Raw genomic sequence first — 18,067 nt, 5'->3', positions numbered from 1 at the left:
TTTCCCACCTCCCTGTCAAGATACGCCTTGCCGGGACTGGGCGCCCTGGAGTTCCCTGCTTGGCAGAAGCCCAGAAAGGCCCAGGCGAACCCTGCCCCTTGGAGCCGCCAACACCAGAGGGACAGAAATGGGGGCTAAAAAAGAACTTAAGGCCAAGCGCAGCACTTTGGAAGGCTGAGGCAGGCATATGACTTGAGGCCAGGAGTTTGAGGTTAGCCTGGGCAACATGGCAAAATCCCATCTCTACTAAAAATACAAAAATTAGCCACGCATGGTGGCTCATGCCTGTAGGAGGCTGAGGTGGGAGGATCACTTGAGCCCTGGAGGCCAAGGCCGCAATGAGCCATGATTGCACCACTGCATTTCAGCCCAGGTGACAGAGCGAGACTCTGTCTCAAAAAAAAAAAAAGAACTTAAACCTTAGCGTGGCAGAGCTGTGTGCAGACCCTCATAACTAACACGCCTAATAACCATACCACCTTGTGAAACTAATCCCTCTTCATTTGTAAGTAACTCTCCCCCACCCCGCCTTTTTTTTTTTAACTGTTAGAAGCTTGCAGTGTATTTTTCTGCTCAGCCATGATTTTTTAAATTAGTGTGTTAATAAATGTGTTGCCATGCTAAATTGAATCTGTTTGAAACGTACCTGCATGCAAACTATTCAAGGGCAACTCAAGTTTTAGCTGCTCTGTGTGTGTTGTGTATGGGAGTCATCTGAAGTGTTTTTCCTGTGTTGTTCACAACCGGTTAAGCCCCTGGGATAAAGCTGATTAAAACTGGGATTCCCCAGGCTACCCCCATCCCGCCTGTTAGCCAAATTCCAAGCTCTTCCCAGAGAAGCGCCCCAGGCTTGTGCCCACTGGCATTCTGCTCTGTCCGGGTGAGTAACTCATATTTCTTTCTTTCTCCTTTTTTTTTTCTCCTAAACTTTCCAGGTAAAAGTACACCTGTAAGCCAGCTTGGTTCCGCAGACTTTCCCGAGACCCCCGATCCATTCCAGCCACTCGGGGCTGACAGCGGCGACCCGTTCCAAAGTAAAAAGGGGTTTGGGGACCCGTTTAGTGGAAAAGACCCATTTGTCCCCTCCTCTGCAGCTAAACCTTCTAAGGCCTCTGCCTCGGGCTTTGCAGACTTCACCTCTGTAAGTTGAGTACTCTGCCTCCGGGCCACACCCCCTCCTTCCGCTTGCAGCTTCCTTGGGATTTTTGTCTCTTTTTAAAGGCAAACCTCCCAGCTTCTTTAGCCTCTTGGTACCTCACACTCTCTGTCCCTCGCGTTATTTATTCTACACTGCCACTTCTGTAAGAAAAACAGTTTCTCAATAAAAAAAAAAAGAGCCGCGGTTTTGATGCTCTGTCGTAAGGGCACGTTTTCTTCCAGCAGGGAGGCGGGACGTATCTGTCCTTCGTGGTAGATTCCTTGTATTATTTCTGTCGCACCGAGGCTGTTGTGTTCACTGGTTTTTGGAAGCCAAGATGTAAGTTTGAAAAAAAGACTGCAAAAGTTACATTAGGGTTCTGCTGTCCCCAAAAAGCCCTTTGTGCACAAGTTCTCATAGTCCCACCCCGTGCATTTTGTGCCACAAGTACAAATTGAAGGACTTCAGGCAGATCACACCAGGGAAGAGCCATTTGAAGTTTTTTTTTTTTTTTTTTTTTAAAAAAGCTTTTAAATGTTGGTTACCAGCTCCAATGAAAAAAGAAATCCAGTCTAGAACGGCCACTCTGAAAGCCAAAACAAAAAGAGCTCAAAAAAGCTGTTGAACAAAGTTTAGTGCCTTTTCAGAAGCAAATCCCGGGATTTTGAAAGCCTAGCTTTGTTTTTCTCTGTGTGAAAAATACTCCAGATTGTAACATGCCGTCGCTTCAAGGAGTTTTTAGTAGCGTCCTTGATACATGAAAATCTTGTTCTCTGAAAGCTTCAGGTGTTGTCTGCCCAGAATCGGTTTTATTGTGTGTGACGCACTCGCTTTCTTCCTTTGAGCTTGTTAGTTCCTTCATCATTAGGTGTGAGACGTGTTATTTATAGATGCTCCGACTCCTGGGATGGCTCTTTGAACACAAGCCCTGCCATGTCAATGCACAGAAAGCACCCGATTTGTTTCTGAGCCATCTTGATGATCTCCACCGTGCACAGCTATCCTATGGCTTATTTATCAATTATTTATTTTAGCGACAGGATCTCGCTATGTTGCCCAGGCTGGACTGCACTGGCGCGATCAGAGCTCACTTGTAACCTCGAATTCCTGGGCTCAGGCAATCCTCCTGTCTTGGCCTCCTGAGTAGCTGGGACGACAGGCGTGCAGCACCACGCAAGGCTGATTTTTAATTTTTTTGGTAGAGATCGGGTCTTGCTGTGTTGCCTGGGCTGGTCTGGACCTCCTGGCCTCAAGCTGTCCTCCCACCTTGAAGTACTGGGGTTACACATGACTGGCCCGTGTGGCTTATTTAGGTCGGGAAAGACCCTGACCTGTTTCTGGCTCTTGGTGACCTGACCTGTTTCTGGCTCTTGGTGACCTGTAAATATTTTACAACTGTAGTGAGTTTGATTTTGTTGACACTAGATGCGCCCTGAGGGTCTATACAAAATGGTGACATTGTTAATAAAAGCCAGAAACAAAACCTGCTTTATCTAGAGTTTCTTGAATAGCCCTTCATTTATTTTCTGGTGGAAAAATATTAAATGCTGATTTAAAGAAAACAGAACTCTTCACACATGACTCAGGTACTCTGTCTTGGGTAGGGAAGAGTTAGGTAAGTGGGGTGAACGGCAGCTTGAAGAAATGACTGTTCTCTTTCTGAAATTCATAGTTCTATTTCCTGTGACCCCAACCCCCAAAGGGCTCGTTTTTTCGAAAACATAAAAAAAAAATAAAAAAAAAAAGCCACCCAAGATTTCAAGGTATCATTTGGCTTAGCATTTCTGGTCGTTCCAGAACAATTGTTAACTGCAGTTTTAAAACAGCACCAGCCAGTTTATCACCCTCCCCTCCCAGTGGGAGAGCAAATTCCACCCAGGCCTGGGTGCAGCCCTGCTGTTTTCTGGTTTTTTTCTCACCTAGTTTTTTGGTTTTTACATTTTCAGAGATGGGTCTCACTCTGTTGCCCAGGCTGGAGTGCAGTGGTGCAATCACAGCTTCACCGCAGCCTTGACCTCCTGGGCTCTAGCAGTCGTCCCGCCTGAGCCTCCCATGTAGCTGGGACCTCAGGCACACACCACCACATCTGGCTAATTTTAAAATGTTCTGGTGGAGACAAGGTCTCACTTTACCACCCAGACTGGTCTTTGAACTCTGGGCTCCAACGATCCTCCTGCCTCGGCCTCCCAAAGCGTTGGGATTACAGGCATGAGCCCCTGCACCCGGCCTGTTTTCTGTTTAAAATCACTTTTCCCACTGCAGATGCCCCAGTTTTTTCCAGAGGAAATGATCAGATAGTGTACTTGAGCCACTCCGAAGGGATGGGGTGAGTGAAGATAGGACCCTTCATTGTTTTTGCTTGTCCCCTTGGGTTATATCATTATCCAAAATCATCCACAACCAGCCCCCTCTGGGGACTCGAGGCGTCTCTCCATGTTCACGGCATTCGGGGGCTCAGCCGATCAGCCAGTGGGTTCTGGGTCCGCTGGATCTTGAGTATTTGTGCTAACTTAGAAGAGGGCACAGCTGCTTCCTCTGGTTTGGATGGTTCCACTTCCCTGAGCAAATGCCAAGAGGGCGTCTGACTGCCCGGCAGATTGGCAGCGTGACTCTTTCGGATGTTCTGAGACTGCTGTTCAGGGCACGTTTTCACCTGTGCAGGAGCAGCCCAGTCCACGATGGCAGTCAGGGGGCCCAGGTCACCCGCACCTCACTTGTGGAGGTGGTGCCCCGGCTGGGCCTCTCCAGAACCCTCTACTTTACAAGCCCCAAATTTCCATCAATGGGTTATTTGTGCGTGTGGCTGTTCCCGGGAGCCCTCTTCCCTCGCTGGTATTTCTTTAAAAGCAGACCTTTCTGTCTCAGGCAAATGTGTGTATTAGGAAGTGGCATTTCTAGGTCAGCAGAACGGTTCTTTTGGAAGTTCGAATTAAGAGCAGTGCAAATATCAGATCAGCTAGGCCATGCTTTGAATTAGTGAAGGAGTTGGATGCGATCTCAATGTCAGAGTAAGTGAATGAATAGGAAGTGGCTAGGCGTGTCCTGCACATGGTGGGGTGGAAGTGCCATCAGACGCCTTGGAGTGCCAGTGTCCGTTCCTAGTGAGGACAGGTGCCGCGCGCCTCCCCGGGCCGTCCCATCGCCCAGTGTGCTGAGCTGTCTGAACTGCGGATTTCTAAGAGGCTGCCGAAATAGCCTCTTAGAAGCACTTATTTGCTTCTGAAAATGAACTGCATCCTGAGTGGGCAGACCTTGGCGAGGGTGGTGTATCCCGCCTCTGCGGTGTCTCGGTTCCATGGTAGTGCCAGAGGGAAGCAGAAATCAGAGCCGGTGTGAATCCCAGCCACTATTGATTTTGCATCAGCCACACCCACAGGCATCCAGATTCTGGCCCATGTGACCCACCCAGGTCTGAGAACTAGAAGGTAGCCCCGTCCAGGGCTAAGACAGCAGACGCAGAGGGAGCCGCGGAATCCCCTTTCCGGAGAGCTCTCGCAGACCTCACAGCTCAGCGTGCCTCCTCGGTGCATGCTTGCAAGTCTCCGTAGTGGATTCGTGAGCTGGCCTTGAACCAGTCAACTCGGAAGGCACCGGGAACTTTCCTACTGAAAGTTTCATTTGGAAACACAGATCCCTCAAGCAGAAGGCGCTTCAGTGACACTCTGCGACACGGGGGTTCAGCGGGGCCAAAGAAGACCAGGGGCCTGTGGTTCAGACCCAGCAGGCCGGTCACTGGGCCGTTCCAGGCTTTGATTTGGATCTGGGCGAACATTACCATCAGCTCTCACCCACCCTGTCCTCAAGGCTAGTGGAGGGTGAGGTCCCCGTCAGCTGCACTGTCTCCCTCCCACTGTTGTCAGCAGCATCATGGAATAATTTCCACCTGCACTTGTTTTTTTCCTTGTTTTTCTCCCCATGAGGTGTTGGAAAATTCCCCAAAGTGGGGTGGAGGGGGACGCTTATCTGTGCCCATGGCGGTGACACAATGGCAGGAAGGGAGTCCGACCTGGAGACTCATCAGACCCCCAAGTGTTTAGCTGGGCAGTGCCTCTGTAAGAAGTCAAGACTCAGCCCTTCTTCTGAGAGATGCCTTTCCTTGATACTGACACTCCGCCTGTCCCCCATCTGGGTCCTGAGGCCAGCTAGAGGGAGGCCTCCAGGGCTCCGCATCCTCCTCACTGCCACATCTGCCTCCCAACCAGGTTTCTTGCATCCACCCGCTCCTGCATCTGGCCCAGTCCCCCCAGCCCTGCCATCTGGCCCTCGTCTCTCCCAAGCCCCGCTTATGCCACCATCAAGCCATGAAATATCCAGACGCCGCCAATCTGATCACCCAACTCACTCACCCACGGAGCCTCCACAGGGAAATCCCAGCTCCTTTCTGGGGCCCATAAGCCCCTCCTCAGTCTGGCTTATCTCACCCCATGCTTTGTCCTGGCAACCCCAAGGTCGGGCACTGAGCCTCACACCCCGAACCTCATGGGGACGCATCCTCCCTGTCAGTTTCAGCCAGTATCCCACCCTCCGCTGGCCTAGGGGAAAAAAGTGTAGAGTGTGAGCCACACCTTCCCTGGCCTCAGCATCCCCAGCTGTCAGAGGGATGGGATGACAGCGGGCCCACCCCCAGGTTGTCACACAGACATGGTGCTGCGTGTGGTGGAGAGGCAGTAAGTGTTCCTGTGTGCTTCCTTCCCCACCCTCCCGGGGGAGTCTGCAGGGCCCTCCTCAGGAGCCTGGGTCCTGGATTGTACTGGGATTGTTTGTATATTTCTGCTCCCAAGGGCGCCTGGGGAAGAGCCACCGCGTGTGTTATCTTTGGTGTTACTCCAGCGTTTAGCAGAGAGCTGGTCAGAGGCAGTGCATCGCAGAGAGATGTTAATAAGGGAATCCTTTTAGTCCCTAAGCGGTAGCAGCTTTCCTGAGGGGGCCGATGATGCCAGTGACCTCTCAGGGAAGTCTGGGACATGGGGACCCACCCTGGGGGAGGAGCTTGTGGGACGTGGCTTTTCTTTTTATAACTAAAGTACTTTGAGTTGTTTGAAATCACCTAGCTCAGCATCAAGATGCTTTTCTCCCTTTTTTAAGTTCTTATTTTAACGGAACATTTTAGAAAAACACCCCACGGATAAAAACTTGACTAAATGGCAGTGTAAATGCCACAGCTTTTGTCAATATTCTGGGAGAAATCGACCCTCAGAGCCGGGTGCGGTGGCTCACGCCTGTAATCCCAGCACTTTGGGAGGCTGAGGCGGGTAGATCACAAGGTCAGGAGTTCAACACCAGCCTGACCAACATGGTGAAACCCTGTCTCTACTAAAAATACAAAAATTGGCCAGGCGCAGTGGCTCAAGCCTGTAAACCCAGCACTTTGGGAGGCTGAGGTGGGCAGATCACGAGGTCAGGAGCTCGAGACTATCCTGGCTAACATGGTGAAACCCCGTCTCTATAAAAAATACAAAAAAATTAGCTGGGCATGGTGGCGCATGCCTGTAGTCCCAGCTACTTGGGAGGCTGAGGCAGGAGAATGGCGGGAACCTGGGAGGCGGAGCTCGCAGTGAGCCGAGATTGCTCCGTTGCACTCCAGCCTGGGTAACAGAGCGAGACTCCATCCCAAAACAAAACAAAACAAAACAAAAATTAGCCAGGCATGGTAGCGCACCCCTGTAATCCCAGCTACTCAGGAGGCTGAGGCAGGAGAATCCCTTGAACCCGGGAGGTGGAGGTTGCGGTGAGCTGAGATCGTGCCACCACCGCACTCCAGCCTGGCAACCCAGCGAGACTCCATCTCAAAAAAAAAAAAAAAAAAAAAAAAGGGAGAAAAGAAAAGGACCCTTAGAGGGTCTCAGCGCTCTCTGGAGCATGGCCGGAGGTAGAAATACCGCGTTCCCAGAGTGCAGAATTGTCTGCACCGCGGGGCTTTAGAGCCATGCGCACTCGAACTTCCCCATCTTTGCACCTCTTGGCCACCAGCATCAAGGGCCTATCCTCACTTCTCTACGTGGGGCAGGGTGGCTGGTTTTTCTGAGGCCCAGAGATCACGGTTAAGGTCACACTCAATCGTGCATCCCGTCCTCTCTGCCTTCCAGATGGGGGTCCTGAGCCAGGCTTGCACGCCCACTGGGCCCAGCCAAGACACGCTTTTCCCCCCTGCACATCGGACCCTCCGCCGGGTGGTGGGCAGGACCCTGTCCCCGTCCCACGCATTCCCTGCCTCCCTCCAGCCTGCAGGTCCCAGCCCCTGGGCCACATCACCCACTCTCCGTTTTTCCTTTGCAGTTTGGCAATGAGGAGCAGCAGCTGGCGTGGGCCAAGCGGGAGAGCGAGAAGGCGGAACAGGAGAGGCTGGCGCGGCTGCGGCGGCAGGAGCAGGAGGACCTGGAACTGGCCATCGCGCTCAGCAAGGCTGACATGCCTGCCGCCTAGGCGAGGGCCGTGTGCAGGCGGGACAGGGCACGGGCAGGTTCCAGAGAGGGGGCAGTGCAGATGTCTATATATACACACACACACACCGTCGCCACCGCACTCCAAGGACCGGGACTCGGGAGCTCGTTCAGGGTGAGCAGACTGGCTGCAAGACCTGGAAAGGTCACATCTCCTGGGGAAGCCCTTATGGAGGCCTTGGCCACCACTTCTACAGGTCCGTCTCTCCACTGTGCCATCCCCCCCGGGGCTGACCGCCTCCCGCTCTTGCTCTGGGAACGAACACACGGCCGGTCAGTCGAGGAGAGGAAGCACCCAGGGCCTCCCGCCTCCTCCCTACTCATAGCTGCAGACATCCCCGCCCGCCCTCCCGCGCATCAGTCAGACACTCCCCCAGTGGTGTATGCATTCGTTGTATAAAATGAAGTTTGAATGATTAATATAAAATATTTTAATACAAAACAAGAGAAGCTTCTTTAATCTCTGTAAACATTGTTTTCCCTGCATGGGTATCTGGAAGCAGATCAACCTTGCAAAAATAGGTGGAGCATTGTTCTTTAAATCTTAAGTTTTTACTTTTTTTGTGTATAATTTTTTTTTTTTTTTTTTTTTTTGAGACGGAGTCTTGCTCTGTAGCCCGGGCTGGAGTGCAGTGGCCGGATCTCAGCTCACTGCAAGCTCCGCCTCCCGGGTTTACGCCATTCTCCTGCCTCAGCCTCCCGAGTAGCTGGGACTACAGGCGCCCGCCACCTCGCCCGGCTAGTTTTTTGTATTTTTAGTAGAGACGGGGTTTCACGGTGTTAGCCAGGATGGTCTCGATCTCCTGACCTCGTGATCCGCCCGTCTCGGCCTCCCAAAGTGCTGGGATTACAGGCTTGAGCCACCGCGCCCGGCCATTTTTTTTTTTTTTTTTAAAGAGATGGGATCTTGCCATGTTGCCCAGGCTGGTCTCAAACTCCTTGACTGAAACAGTTCTCCTGTCTCAGCCTCCCAAAGTGCTGGGATTACAGCCGTGAGCCACCAAGCCCTGCCCATTTTTGTGTTTTAACCAACTTTATTTTTTAGGACAGTTTTAAATTTGCAGAAAAATCACAAAGAAGGTACAAAGAGTTCCCATAAGCCCCTTAGACAATTTACCCTTAAAATTTTTTTTGAGACAGGGTCTGAGCTCTGTCACCCAGGATGAACTGCAGTGGTGTGATCTCAGCTCACTGCAACCTCTGCCCGCCCTCCGCCACTAGGGCTCAAGTGATCCTCCCACTTCAGCCTCCCAAAGGGCTGGGATTACAGACGTGTGCCACTGTGCCTGGCCAGTTTTAAATTTGCAGAAAGATCGCAAAGAGAATACGAAGAGTTCCCATAAGCCCCTTGGAGAATTTAGCTTATTTTTAACATCTTACATTACACATTACTACATCCCGATTAATGAACCAATACGAATTCATTATTATTAACTAGAGTCCACACTTTATTCAGAATTGCTCTGTTTTTTGCCCAGGTGAGGTGGCTCATGCCTGTAATCCCAGCACTTTGGGAAGCCGAGGTCGGGGGATCACCTGAGGTCAGGAGTTCAAGACCAGCCTGGCCAACATGGTGAAACTGTCTCTACCTAAAAAACAAAAATTAGCTGGGCGTGGTGGTGCACACCTGTAATTCCAGCTACTCGAGAGGCTGAGGCAAGAGAATCACTTGAACTCAGGAGGTGGAGTTGCAGTGAGCCAATGTCGCACCATTGTGCTCCAGCCTGGGTGACAAGAAAGACACTGTCTTAAAAAAAAAAAAAAAAAATTGCAGATCGGGCACGGTGGCTCGCACCTGTAATCCCAGCACTTTGGGAGGCCGAGGTGGGTGAATCATTTGAGGTCAGGAGTTCAAGACCAGCCTGGCCAACATGGTGAAACCCCATCTCTACTAAAAATATAAAAAATTTAGCTGTGTGGTAGTGGAGCATGCCTGTAATCACAGCTACTCAGGAGACTGACGCAGGAGTCTCCCTGGGAGAACCTGGGAGGTGGAGGTTGTGGTGAGCCAAGATCGCACCTCTGCACTCCAGTCTGAGCCAAAGAGTAAGACCCTGTCAAAAAAAAAAAAAAAAAAAAAAAATCTGTTTTTCCCCTTAATGTCCTTTTTCTGTCCTAGGATCCCCTGTGACATTCAACCCTTACATCTCCTTAGAATTCCCTGGACTGGGTGAAACCCCGTCTCTACTAAAAATACAAAAATTAGCTGGGTGCGGTGGCAGGTGCCTGTAATCCCAGTTACTCGGGAGGCTGAGGCAGGAGAATCACTTGAACCTGGAGGGCCGAGATTGCAGTGAGCCAAGATCACGCCACTGCACTCCAGCCTGGGCGACAAGAGTGAGACTCTTGTCTCAAGAAGAAAAAAAAAAGAATTCTCCAGGCTGTGTGAGTTTCTCAAACGTTGTGTGTTTTTGATGCTCTTGACAGTTACAAGGAGAACTGGTCAGGCACTTTGTAGAATGTCCCTCCACTGGGATTTGTCTGATGTTCTTCCCATGACTAGGCGGGGAGCTGGACTTGGGGGAGGAAGACCACAGAGATGAAGTGCCTTGACATCAAATCACATCAAAGATCCATGTCATCAACACAACTTACATGGCTGGTGTTGACCTTGATCCACTGTACATAGATTTATTTTTATTACTTTATTTAATTTTATTTTGGGACAGAGTTTCGCTCTTGTCAGCCAAGCTGGAGCGCAATGGCGCGATCTCTGCTCGCTGCAGCCTCCACCTCCCAAGTTCAAGCAATTCTCCTGCCTCAGCCTCCCGAGTAGCTGGAATTACAGGCATTAGGCAACACACCTGGCTAATTTTTTGTATTTTTAGTAGAGATGGGGTTTTGCCACGTTGGCCAGGCTGGTCTCAAACTCCTGGCCTCAGGTAGATTTATTTTTAAAAAGCAGTTTTTCAACCTCAGATATTTTGTTACATAGACTCGTCTCAGGGCAGTAATTCATGAGATTGAAAACACAGGGCCCGGCGTGGTGGTTCACACCTGTAATCCCAGCACTCTGGGAAGCCGAGGCGGGTGGATCATGAGGTCAGGAGATTGAGACCATTCTGGCCTTGTGAAACCTCGTCTCTACTAAAAATACAAAAATTGACTGGGCGTGGTGGTGGGCGTCTGTAATCCCAGCTACTCAGGAGGCTGGCAGGAGAGTGGCTTGAACCTGGGAGGTGGATGTTGCAGTGAACTGACATCGCGCCACTGCACTCCAGCCTGGTGACAGAGCAAGACTCTGTCTCAAAAAACCAAACCAAAACAAACAAGCCAGGAGCAGTGACTCATGCCTGTAATCCCAGCACTTTGGGAGGCCAAGGTAGGAGGATAACTTGAGGCCAGGAGTTCAAGACCAGCCTGGCCAACATGGTGAAACACCACCTCTACTAAAAATACAAAAAATTAGCCGGGCGTGGTGATGGGCACCTGTAATCCCAGCTACTCAGGAGGCTGAGACAAGGAGGATCGCTTGAACCCGGGGGGCAGAGGTTGCAGTGAGACAAGATCGTGCCACTGCTCTCTAGCCTGGGCAACAGAGCGAGACTCTGTCTCCAAAAACAAAAAAAGAGAAAAAAGAAAATCCTCAGGAAAAGGAAGAGAAAAAATACCGGCCATCCTTTAAGTGGAAGTGGATCATCATAAAGGTCTTCCTCATCATCTGCCCATTGAGTAAGCTGAGGAGGAGGAGGAGGAAGGCTTGGTCTAGGGGTAGCAGAGGTGGAAGAAAATCCACAGACAGGCAGGGCACAGTGACTCATGCCTGTAATTACAGCACTTTGGGAGGCTGAGGCAAGTGGATCACCTGAGGTCAGGAGTTTGAGACCAGCCTGGCCAACATGGTGAAACGCGTCTCACCTGAAAATATAAAAATTAGCTGGGCGTCATGGCAGATGCCTGTAATCCCAGCTACTCGGGAGGCTGAGGCAGGAGAATCACTTGAACCTGGGAGGCGGAGGTGGCAGTGAGCTGAGATCACGCCACTGCACTCCAGCCTGGGCAACAAGAGCGAGACTCAGGCTCAAAGAAAATCCGCTTACGACTGAACCCACCTGGTTCAAACCTGTGTTGTTCAAGGGTCATCTGTAAACCATAAACTGAGGTTTATGGTGGATTTGGGCGAATGTAGAGATTCTAGACCTTTGGTAATCCTCCTTTTCCAGGTTACAGACCCTTGAGGGGTCCCTGCTGTCCCGGAGACGAGGGTGTTGGGAGGGGACGCTCCCTTGATGCCCATGGAATGGACTTGCTTTGTAGATCGGGGGGCCTGGTGGGGCCTCATGGGCTTTGTAACTTCTGAGATGCCCCTAATCTCTGCAAAAAATGAGCAGCTTCCTGAAAGTGGTCATGGCCGGAGGCAATTCCCAAGACTTCCTTCCTCCTGCAGGAAAACCCAGAGTGAATCTGAAGGTCCCACGCCACGTGCTTCTGCCATGACAGATCCCTTTGGAGAAGGCGCTGAGTCACCTCTCTCCAGGGTAGTCACAGCTTTGGCACCATTTGAAGGAAGGTGAGGCTCACACTCTATATTTGGCTGGGGACTTCACAGTTTTCACAGCGATTCAACTTCCATTATCTTGTTGGAAACTCAAGGCAACCTTGTAGATGAAGAGGGTGGATGGTAGCCCATTTTCCCGATGGGAAAACTGAGACTCATTCCCTGCAGTCATTTGCCCAGAGCTCCGAAACCAGCCAGGGGCGGAGGCTCATTTTGCTGATTTGAGAAAAGAATTGAGGGTTTCTTAGAAAACTTGAGGGTTTCTAGTTTCTTGTTGTCTTCTGCTTATTTGCATATTCACCGTACCCAGAAGAGGCAGGTGGTGAGGCTCTTGATATCCTAGAAATGGAAAACCATGTATTGAATTAGGAGCTCTTACCCAGCGGATGGGATGTTTTTAGGGAAAGCAGTGAACCCCTGAATGCACATTTGCGAGTTTTTTGGTTTTTTGTTTTTTTTGTTTTTTTTTGTTTTTTGAGACGGAGTCTCGCTCTGTAGCCCAGCCTGGAGTGCAGTGGCCGGATCTCAGCTCACTGCAAGCTCCGCCTCCCGGGTTCACGCCATTCTCCGGCCTCAGCCTCCCGAGTAGCTGGGACTACAGGCGCTGCCACCTTGCCCGGCTATTTTTTTGTATTTCTTAGTAGAGACGGGGTTTCACCGTGTTAGCCAGGATGGTCTCGATCTCCTGACCTCGTGATCCGCCCATCTCGGCCTCCCAAAGTGCTGGGATTACAGGCTTGAGCCACCGCGCCCGGCCTGTTTTTTTGTTTTAATCGGAGTCTTGCTCTGTCTCCAGGCTGGAGTGCAGTGGCGCGATCTCAACTCACTGCAACTTCTACCTCCCGGGTTCAAGTGATTCTCCTGCCTCAGCCTCCCGAGTAGCTGGGACTACAGGCATGCACCACTATGCCTGGCTAATTTTTGTATTTTTATTAGAGATGGGGTTTCACCATGTTGGCTAGGATGGTCTCGATCTCTTGACCTCGTGATTCACCCGCTTCAGCCTCCCAAAGTGCTGGGATTACAAGCATGAGCCATCGCACCCAGCCCTGGTTTGTTTTTTTATTGTATGTGGGTTTGCAGATCGTTCATAACTCTTTATCTTTTTTCCCCCCCTTTTTTTTAGAGATGGGGGTCTCGCTCTGTCACCCGGGCTGGAGTGCGGTGACGCAATCATAGCCCACTGCAGCCTTGGACTCCTGGGCTCAAGCAATCCTCCTGCCTCAGCCTCCTGAGTAGCTAACCACACCCGGCTAATTTTTTTATTTTTATAGAAATAGGGTTTCACTGTGTTGACCAGGCTGATCTCCAACTCCTGGCCCCAAGTGACCCTCCCGCCTCGGCCTCCCAAAGTGCTGCTGGGATTACAGGTGTGAGCCACTGTGCCCAGCCACCATCTGATTTTTAAAGAGGTCCTCAGACGCCTTAAAAAGTTAGAAGCCAGTCTCAAATCCTATTTCCTTCCTTCCCTGCTACACACACACGCTCCCCTGCTGTGTAAATAATCAACATCAAATCCACGAATCCAACCCCTTTCCCATTGGCGCTCTGTCTCTTCCACGGCAAAGGACACTCACACCCTTTCCTGAAGAATAGAGTATCCAATTGGAACAAAAGTATGATGAAAATTTCCGAACATAATAGTTGAAGAGAAAAGGACAGTAAACACCCCCACCCAGCGTCAACTCTCATCCAGATTTTCCACCTTTGCCGCATGGCTGTCTTCCTCTGCTCTGGAGAAGTGCTTTAGAGCAAGCTGGAGTCAGGATGCCATTTCGCCAACATGCCCCGAAGCGCACGTCACTGAGACGTGTGGTGACTGACATGCTACGTATACTCCATGCCGAGGTCGCGTCTGAGAAAATGAACAGTGACCCCTCCTTCTAGCCATTAGATCTTTCAGATAAGAAGCAACTTTTGATTGTTTTTTTTCAAATAGTTTCTTTCTCTCTCTCTCTTTTTTTTTTTTTTTTTTTGAGATGGAGTCTTGCTTTGTCACCAGACTGGAGTGCAGTGGTGCGATCTCAGCTCACTGCAACCTCTGCCTCCCTGGCTCAAGCAATTCCCCTGCCTCAGCCTCCCAAGTAGCTGGGATTATAGGTGTGCCACGACACCTGGCTTATTTTTTGTATTTTAGTAGAGATGGGGTTTTACCATGTTAGCCAAGATGGTCTCAATCTCCCGACCTCGTGATCCTCCCACCCCCCCGGCCTCCCAAAGTGCTGGGATTAGAGGCATGAGCCACCGTGCCTGACTTTTTTTTTTTTTTTTTTTTTTGAGACAAGTTTGGTTTTTTTTTTTTTTTTTTTTTTGAGACAGTTCTTGTCACCCAGGCTGGAGTGCAGTGGCACAATCTCGGCTCACTGTAACCCTGTAAACTCTGCCTCCCAGATTCAAGTGATTAACCTGCCTCGGCCTCCCAAGTAGCTGGGATTACAGGCATGAGCCACCACGCCCAGCTAATTTTGTATTTTTAGTAGAGATGGGGTTTCACTGTTAGCCAGGCTGGTCTCAAACTTCCAACCTCAGGTAATCTACCCACCTTGGCCTCCCAAAGTGCTGGCATTACAGGCGTGAGCCACTGCACCCGGCCCTTTTTCAAATAGTTGCAGTCTAGGGTTGGTTGAATCAGCAGATACAGAAACCTCCAATACAGCAGGCAAGAGGCAACTTTTATTTTATTTTTATTTCTTTATTTTTAGAGAAAGGGCCTTACTCTGTCACCCAGGATGAAGTGCAGTGGTGCGATCATAGCTCACTGCATCCTCGACCTCCTGGGCTCAAGTGATCCTCCCACCTCAGCCTCTCAAGTAGCTGGGACTAGAGGTGTGCACCACCATGCCCGGGTAATTTAAAAAAAATTTTTTTTTTTTTTTTTAGAGATGGGGTCTCGTGATGTTGCCCAGGCTGGTCTCAAACTCCAGGCCTAAAGCGATCCTCCAGCTTCGGCCTCCCAAAGTGCTGGGATGACAGGCGTGAGCCTATGCACCCATCCGAAAGAGGCAACATTTTTTTTTTTTCTTTTAGAGACAGGGTCACGCTCTGTCACCCAGCCTGGAGTGCAGTGGTGTAATCTCAGCTCACTGCAGCCTTCACATCCCGGGTACAAGCGATTCTCCTGCCTTAGCCTCCGGAGCTGGAACTACATGGTGGAAATACCACCATGCCAGGGTAATTTTTGTATTTTTTGGTAGAGATGGAGTTTTGCCATGTTGCCCAGGCTGGTCTCAAACTACTGACCTCAGGTGGTCCACCTGCCTCGGCCTCCCAAAGTGCTGGGATTACAGGTGTGAGCCGCTATGCTTGGTCACAAGAGGCAACTTTTGACTGCAACGCCATTGCGTTTTGCCTCCCAGATTGTAAGGAGCCATGTCCCCTTTGTGGGCACCCTCTACTCCGCATCCAGCAACCCAGTTTGGACTGGTGTTCAACTGGAATTCAAGGGCCCACGTTGCCTGGTCGAAGCCGTGTTTCAAAAAAGAGGCCAGGTGCGGTGGCTCACGCCTGTAATCCCAGCACTTTGGGAGGCCGAGACGGGTGGATCATGAGGTCAGGAGATCGAGACCATCCTGGCTAACACGGTGAAACCCCGTCTCTACTAAAAAAATACAAAAATTAGCCGGGCGCTGTGGCGGGCACCTGTAGTCCCAGCTATACGGGAGGCTGAGGCAGGAGAATGGCTTGAACCTGGGAGGCGGAGCTTGCAGTGAGTGGAGATCGTGCCACTGCACTCCAGCCTGGGCAACAGAGCGAGACTCCATCTCAAAAAAAAAAAAAAAAGAATGACGAATGATCTACAGCCTCCTCTGAGTAAATGAAATCACATCTTCAAAGCCCATTTTATATAAAAGGACATTCTCATCCTGGAACAGTTGTGGAAGGCTATTTTTAAAATTGTCAGGAAGCGTCTGAGAAACAAACTACTTCTTGAAATAATGGAGTCAATATTTCTGCCCCTTATCAGATCAAGTTCCTTTGAAACATGCTGCTTTTTTTTTTTTCCAAAATTTTCCCCAAAGTTACTAGGACCTGTACAAATTGTATCATGAGCTGTTTTTGGAAAAATATAAGAGGAAATGGAAATATGATGGTTATCGCAAGCTTATTCCAAAGAGATGACGTGATGTGGGCTTGCCTGGGTAGAGTCGTGTTTACGTTGAGTGGTCTTTGTTTTTATTTTTATTATATTATTATTTTGAGATGGAGTTTTGCTCTTGGTGACCAGGCTGGGGTGCAATGGCATGATGTTGGCTCCCTGCAACCTCCACCTCCCGGGTTCAAGCGATTCTCCTGCCTCAGCTCCTGGAGTAGCTGGAATTGTAGGCGCCCGCCCTCACGCTGGGCTAATTTTTTTATTTTTAGTAAAGATAGGGTTTCACCATGTTGGCCAGGCTAGTCTCAAACACCTGGCCTCAGGTGATCTGCCCACCTCGGCCTCACAAGTAGTGCTGGGATTGCAGGCATGAGCCACTGCACCCAGCCGAGTGGGTCTTTAAATATCACTGCTTGATTTGCTTTCTGGTTTTGTTTTGTTTTGGGGACAGGGTCTTGCTCTGTTGCCCAGGCTGGAGTGCAGTGGTGTGGTCATAGCTCACTCCAGCCCAGCCTCGACCTCCTGGGCTCAGGCCATCCTCCTACCTCAGCTTCCTGAGTAGCTGAAACCACGGGCATGCGCCACCATGCCCGGCTACTTTTTAAAAATTGACCAGGCACAGTGGCTCATGCCTGTAATCCCAGCATTTTGGGAAGCCGAGGCAGGTGAATCATGTGAGGTCAGGAGTTCAAGACCAGCCTGACCCACATGGTGAAACCCCATTTCTACTAAAAATACAAAAAATTATCTGGGCATGGTGGCGTGTGCCTGTGGTCCCAGCTACTCGGGAGGCTGAGGCAGGAGAATTGCTTGAATCAGGAGGCAAAGGTTGCAGTGAGCCGAGATCGCACCACTGCACTCCAGCCTGGGCAACAGGGTGAGACTCTGCCTCAAAAAAAAAAAAAAAAAAAAATTCATAGAGATGAGGTCTCTCTGTGTTTGCCAGGCTGGTCTGAACTCCTGGCCTCAAGCAATCCTCCCGCCTCAGCCTCCCAAAGTGCTGAGATTACAGGTGTGAGCCACCGTGCCCAGCCTGATTTCCTTTCTGACTAACGTGCAGGGGTGCTCTCTATTCATGACCTCGGGCCTAACCTCTGTGCACCTCAATTTTCTCATTTGGCCAAGGAGGTTGGACCAGACAACCACTGAAGACCTTTCTTTTTTCCTTTTTTTTTTTTCCTTTTTTTTTTGATACAGAGTGTCACTCTGTCACCCAGGCTGGAGTGCAGTGGCACAATCTCGGCTCACTGCAAACTCTGCCTCCCGGGTTCAAGTGATTCTCTTGCCTCAGCCTCCCGAATAGCTGGGATTACAGGCACCTGCCACCACGCCCGGCTAATTTTTGTATTTTTGGTAGAGATAGGGTTTCACCATGTTGGCCAGGCTGGTCTCAAACTCCTGACCTCAAGTGATCTGCCTGCCTTGGCCTCCCAAAGTGCTGGGATTACAGGTGTGAGCCACCACAGCTGGCCCAGTGAAGACCTTTCTAGCTCTAAAAGTCCTTAAGATGATTTTTCAAGTCTCTAAAAAGACACATATTTGGCCGGGCGTGGTGGCTCACACCTGTAATCCCAGCACTTTGGGAGGCAGAGGCTGGCGGATCCCGGGGTCAGGAGATCAAGACCATTCTGGCTAACACGGTGAAACCCTGTCTCTACTAAAAAATACAAAAAAAAAAAAAAAAAAACTAGCCGGGTGTGGTGGTGGGCGCCTGTGGTCCCAGCTACTCGGGAGGCTGAGGCAGGAGAATGGCGTGAACCCGGGAGGCAGAGCTTGCAGTGAGCCGAGATCCCGCCACTGCACTCCAGCCTGGGCAACAGAGTGAGACTCTGTCTCAAAAAAAAAAAAAAGACACATATTTTAGGATCTCAGATAATAAAAAAAGAAAAATTGAATAA

General features: G+C 50.3%; 1 protein-coding gene across 31 annotated transcripts in view; it reads left to right on the top strand.

The window, feature by feature from the left end:
• Window positions 1–8,020, top strand: part of EPS15L1 (epidermal growth factor receptor pathway substrate 15 like 1) — a 121,312-nt gene extending 113,292 nt beyond the window's left edge. For 13 of the 31 annotated variants that reach the window (XR_003725111.2, XR_013409144.1, XM_077978154.1 and 10 more), the window contains 2 exons: window positions 936–1,141; window positions 7,415–8,020. Coding sequence is in view for 28 of the 31 variants with exons in the window: in XM_077978154.1 (XP_077834280.1) it covers window positions 936–1,141; window positions 7,415–7,561 (353 nt within the window). In the remaining 3 variants the exon portion in view is untranslated. The other 18 variants (XM_077978168.1, XM_077978158.1, XM_077978159.1 and 15 more) reach the window with 5 other exon arrangements.
• Window positions 8,021–18,067: the final 10,047 nt, after the last annotated feature.

This window comes from Macaca mulatta, chromosome 19, assembly GCF_049350105.2.
Source record: "Macaca mulatta isolate MMU2019108-1 chromosome 19, T2T-MMU8v2.0, whole genome shotgun sequence".
Lineage (NCBI taxonomy): Eukaryota > Metazoa > Chordata > Mammalia > Primates > Cercopithecidae > Macaca > Macaca mulatta.
Note: the sequence above shows the minus strand (reverse complement) of the source record. Positions and strands in the feature narration are given on the sequence as shown.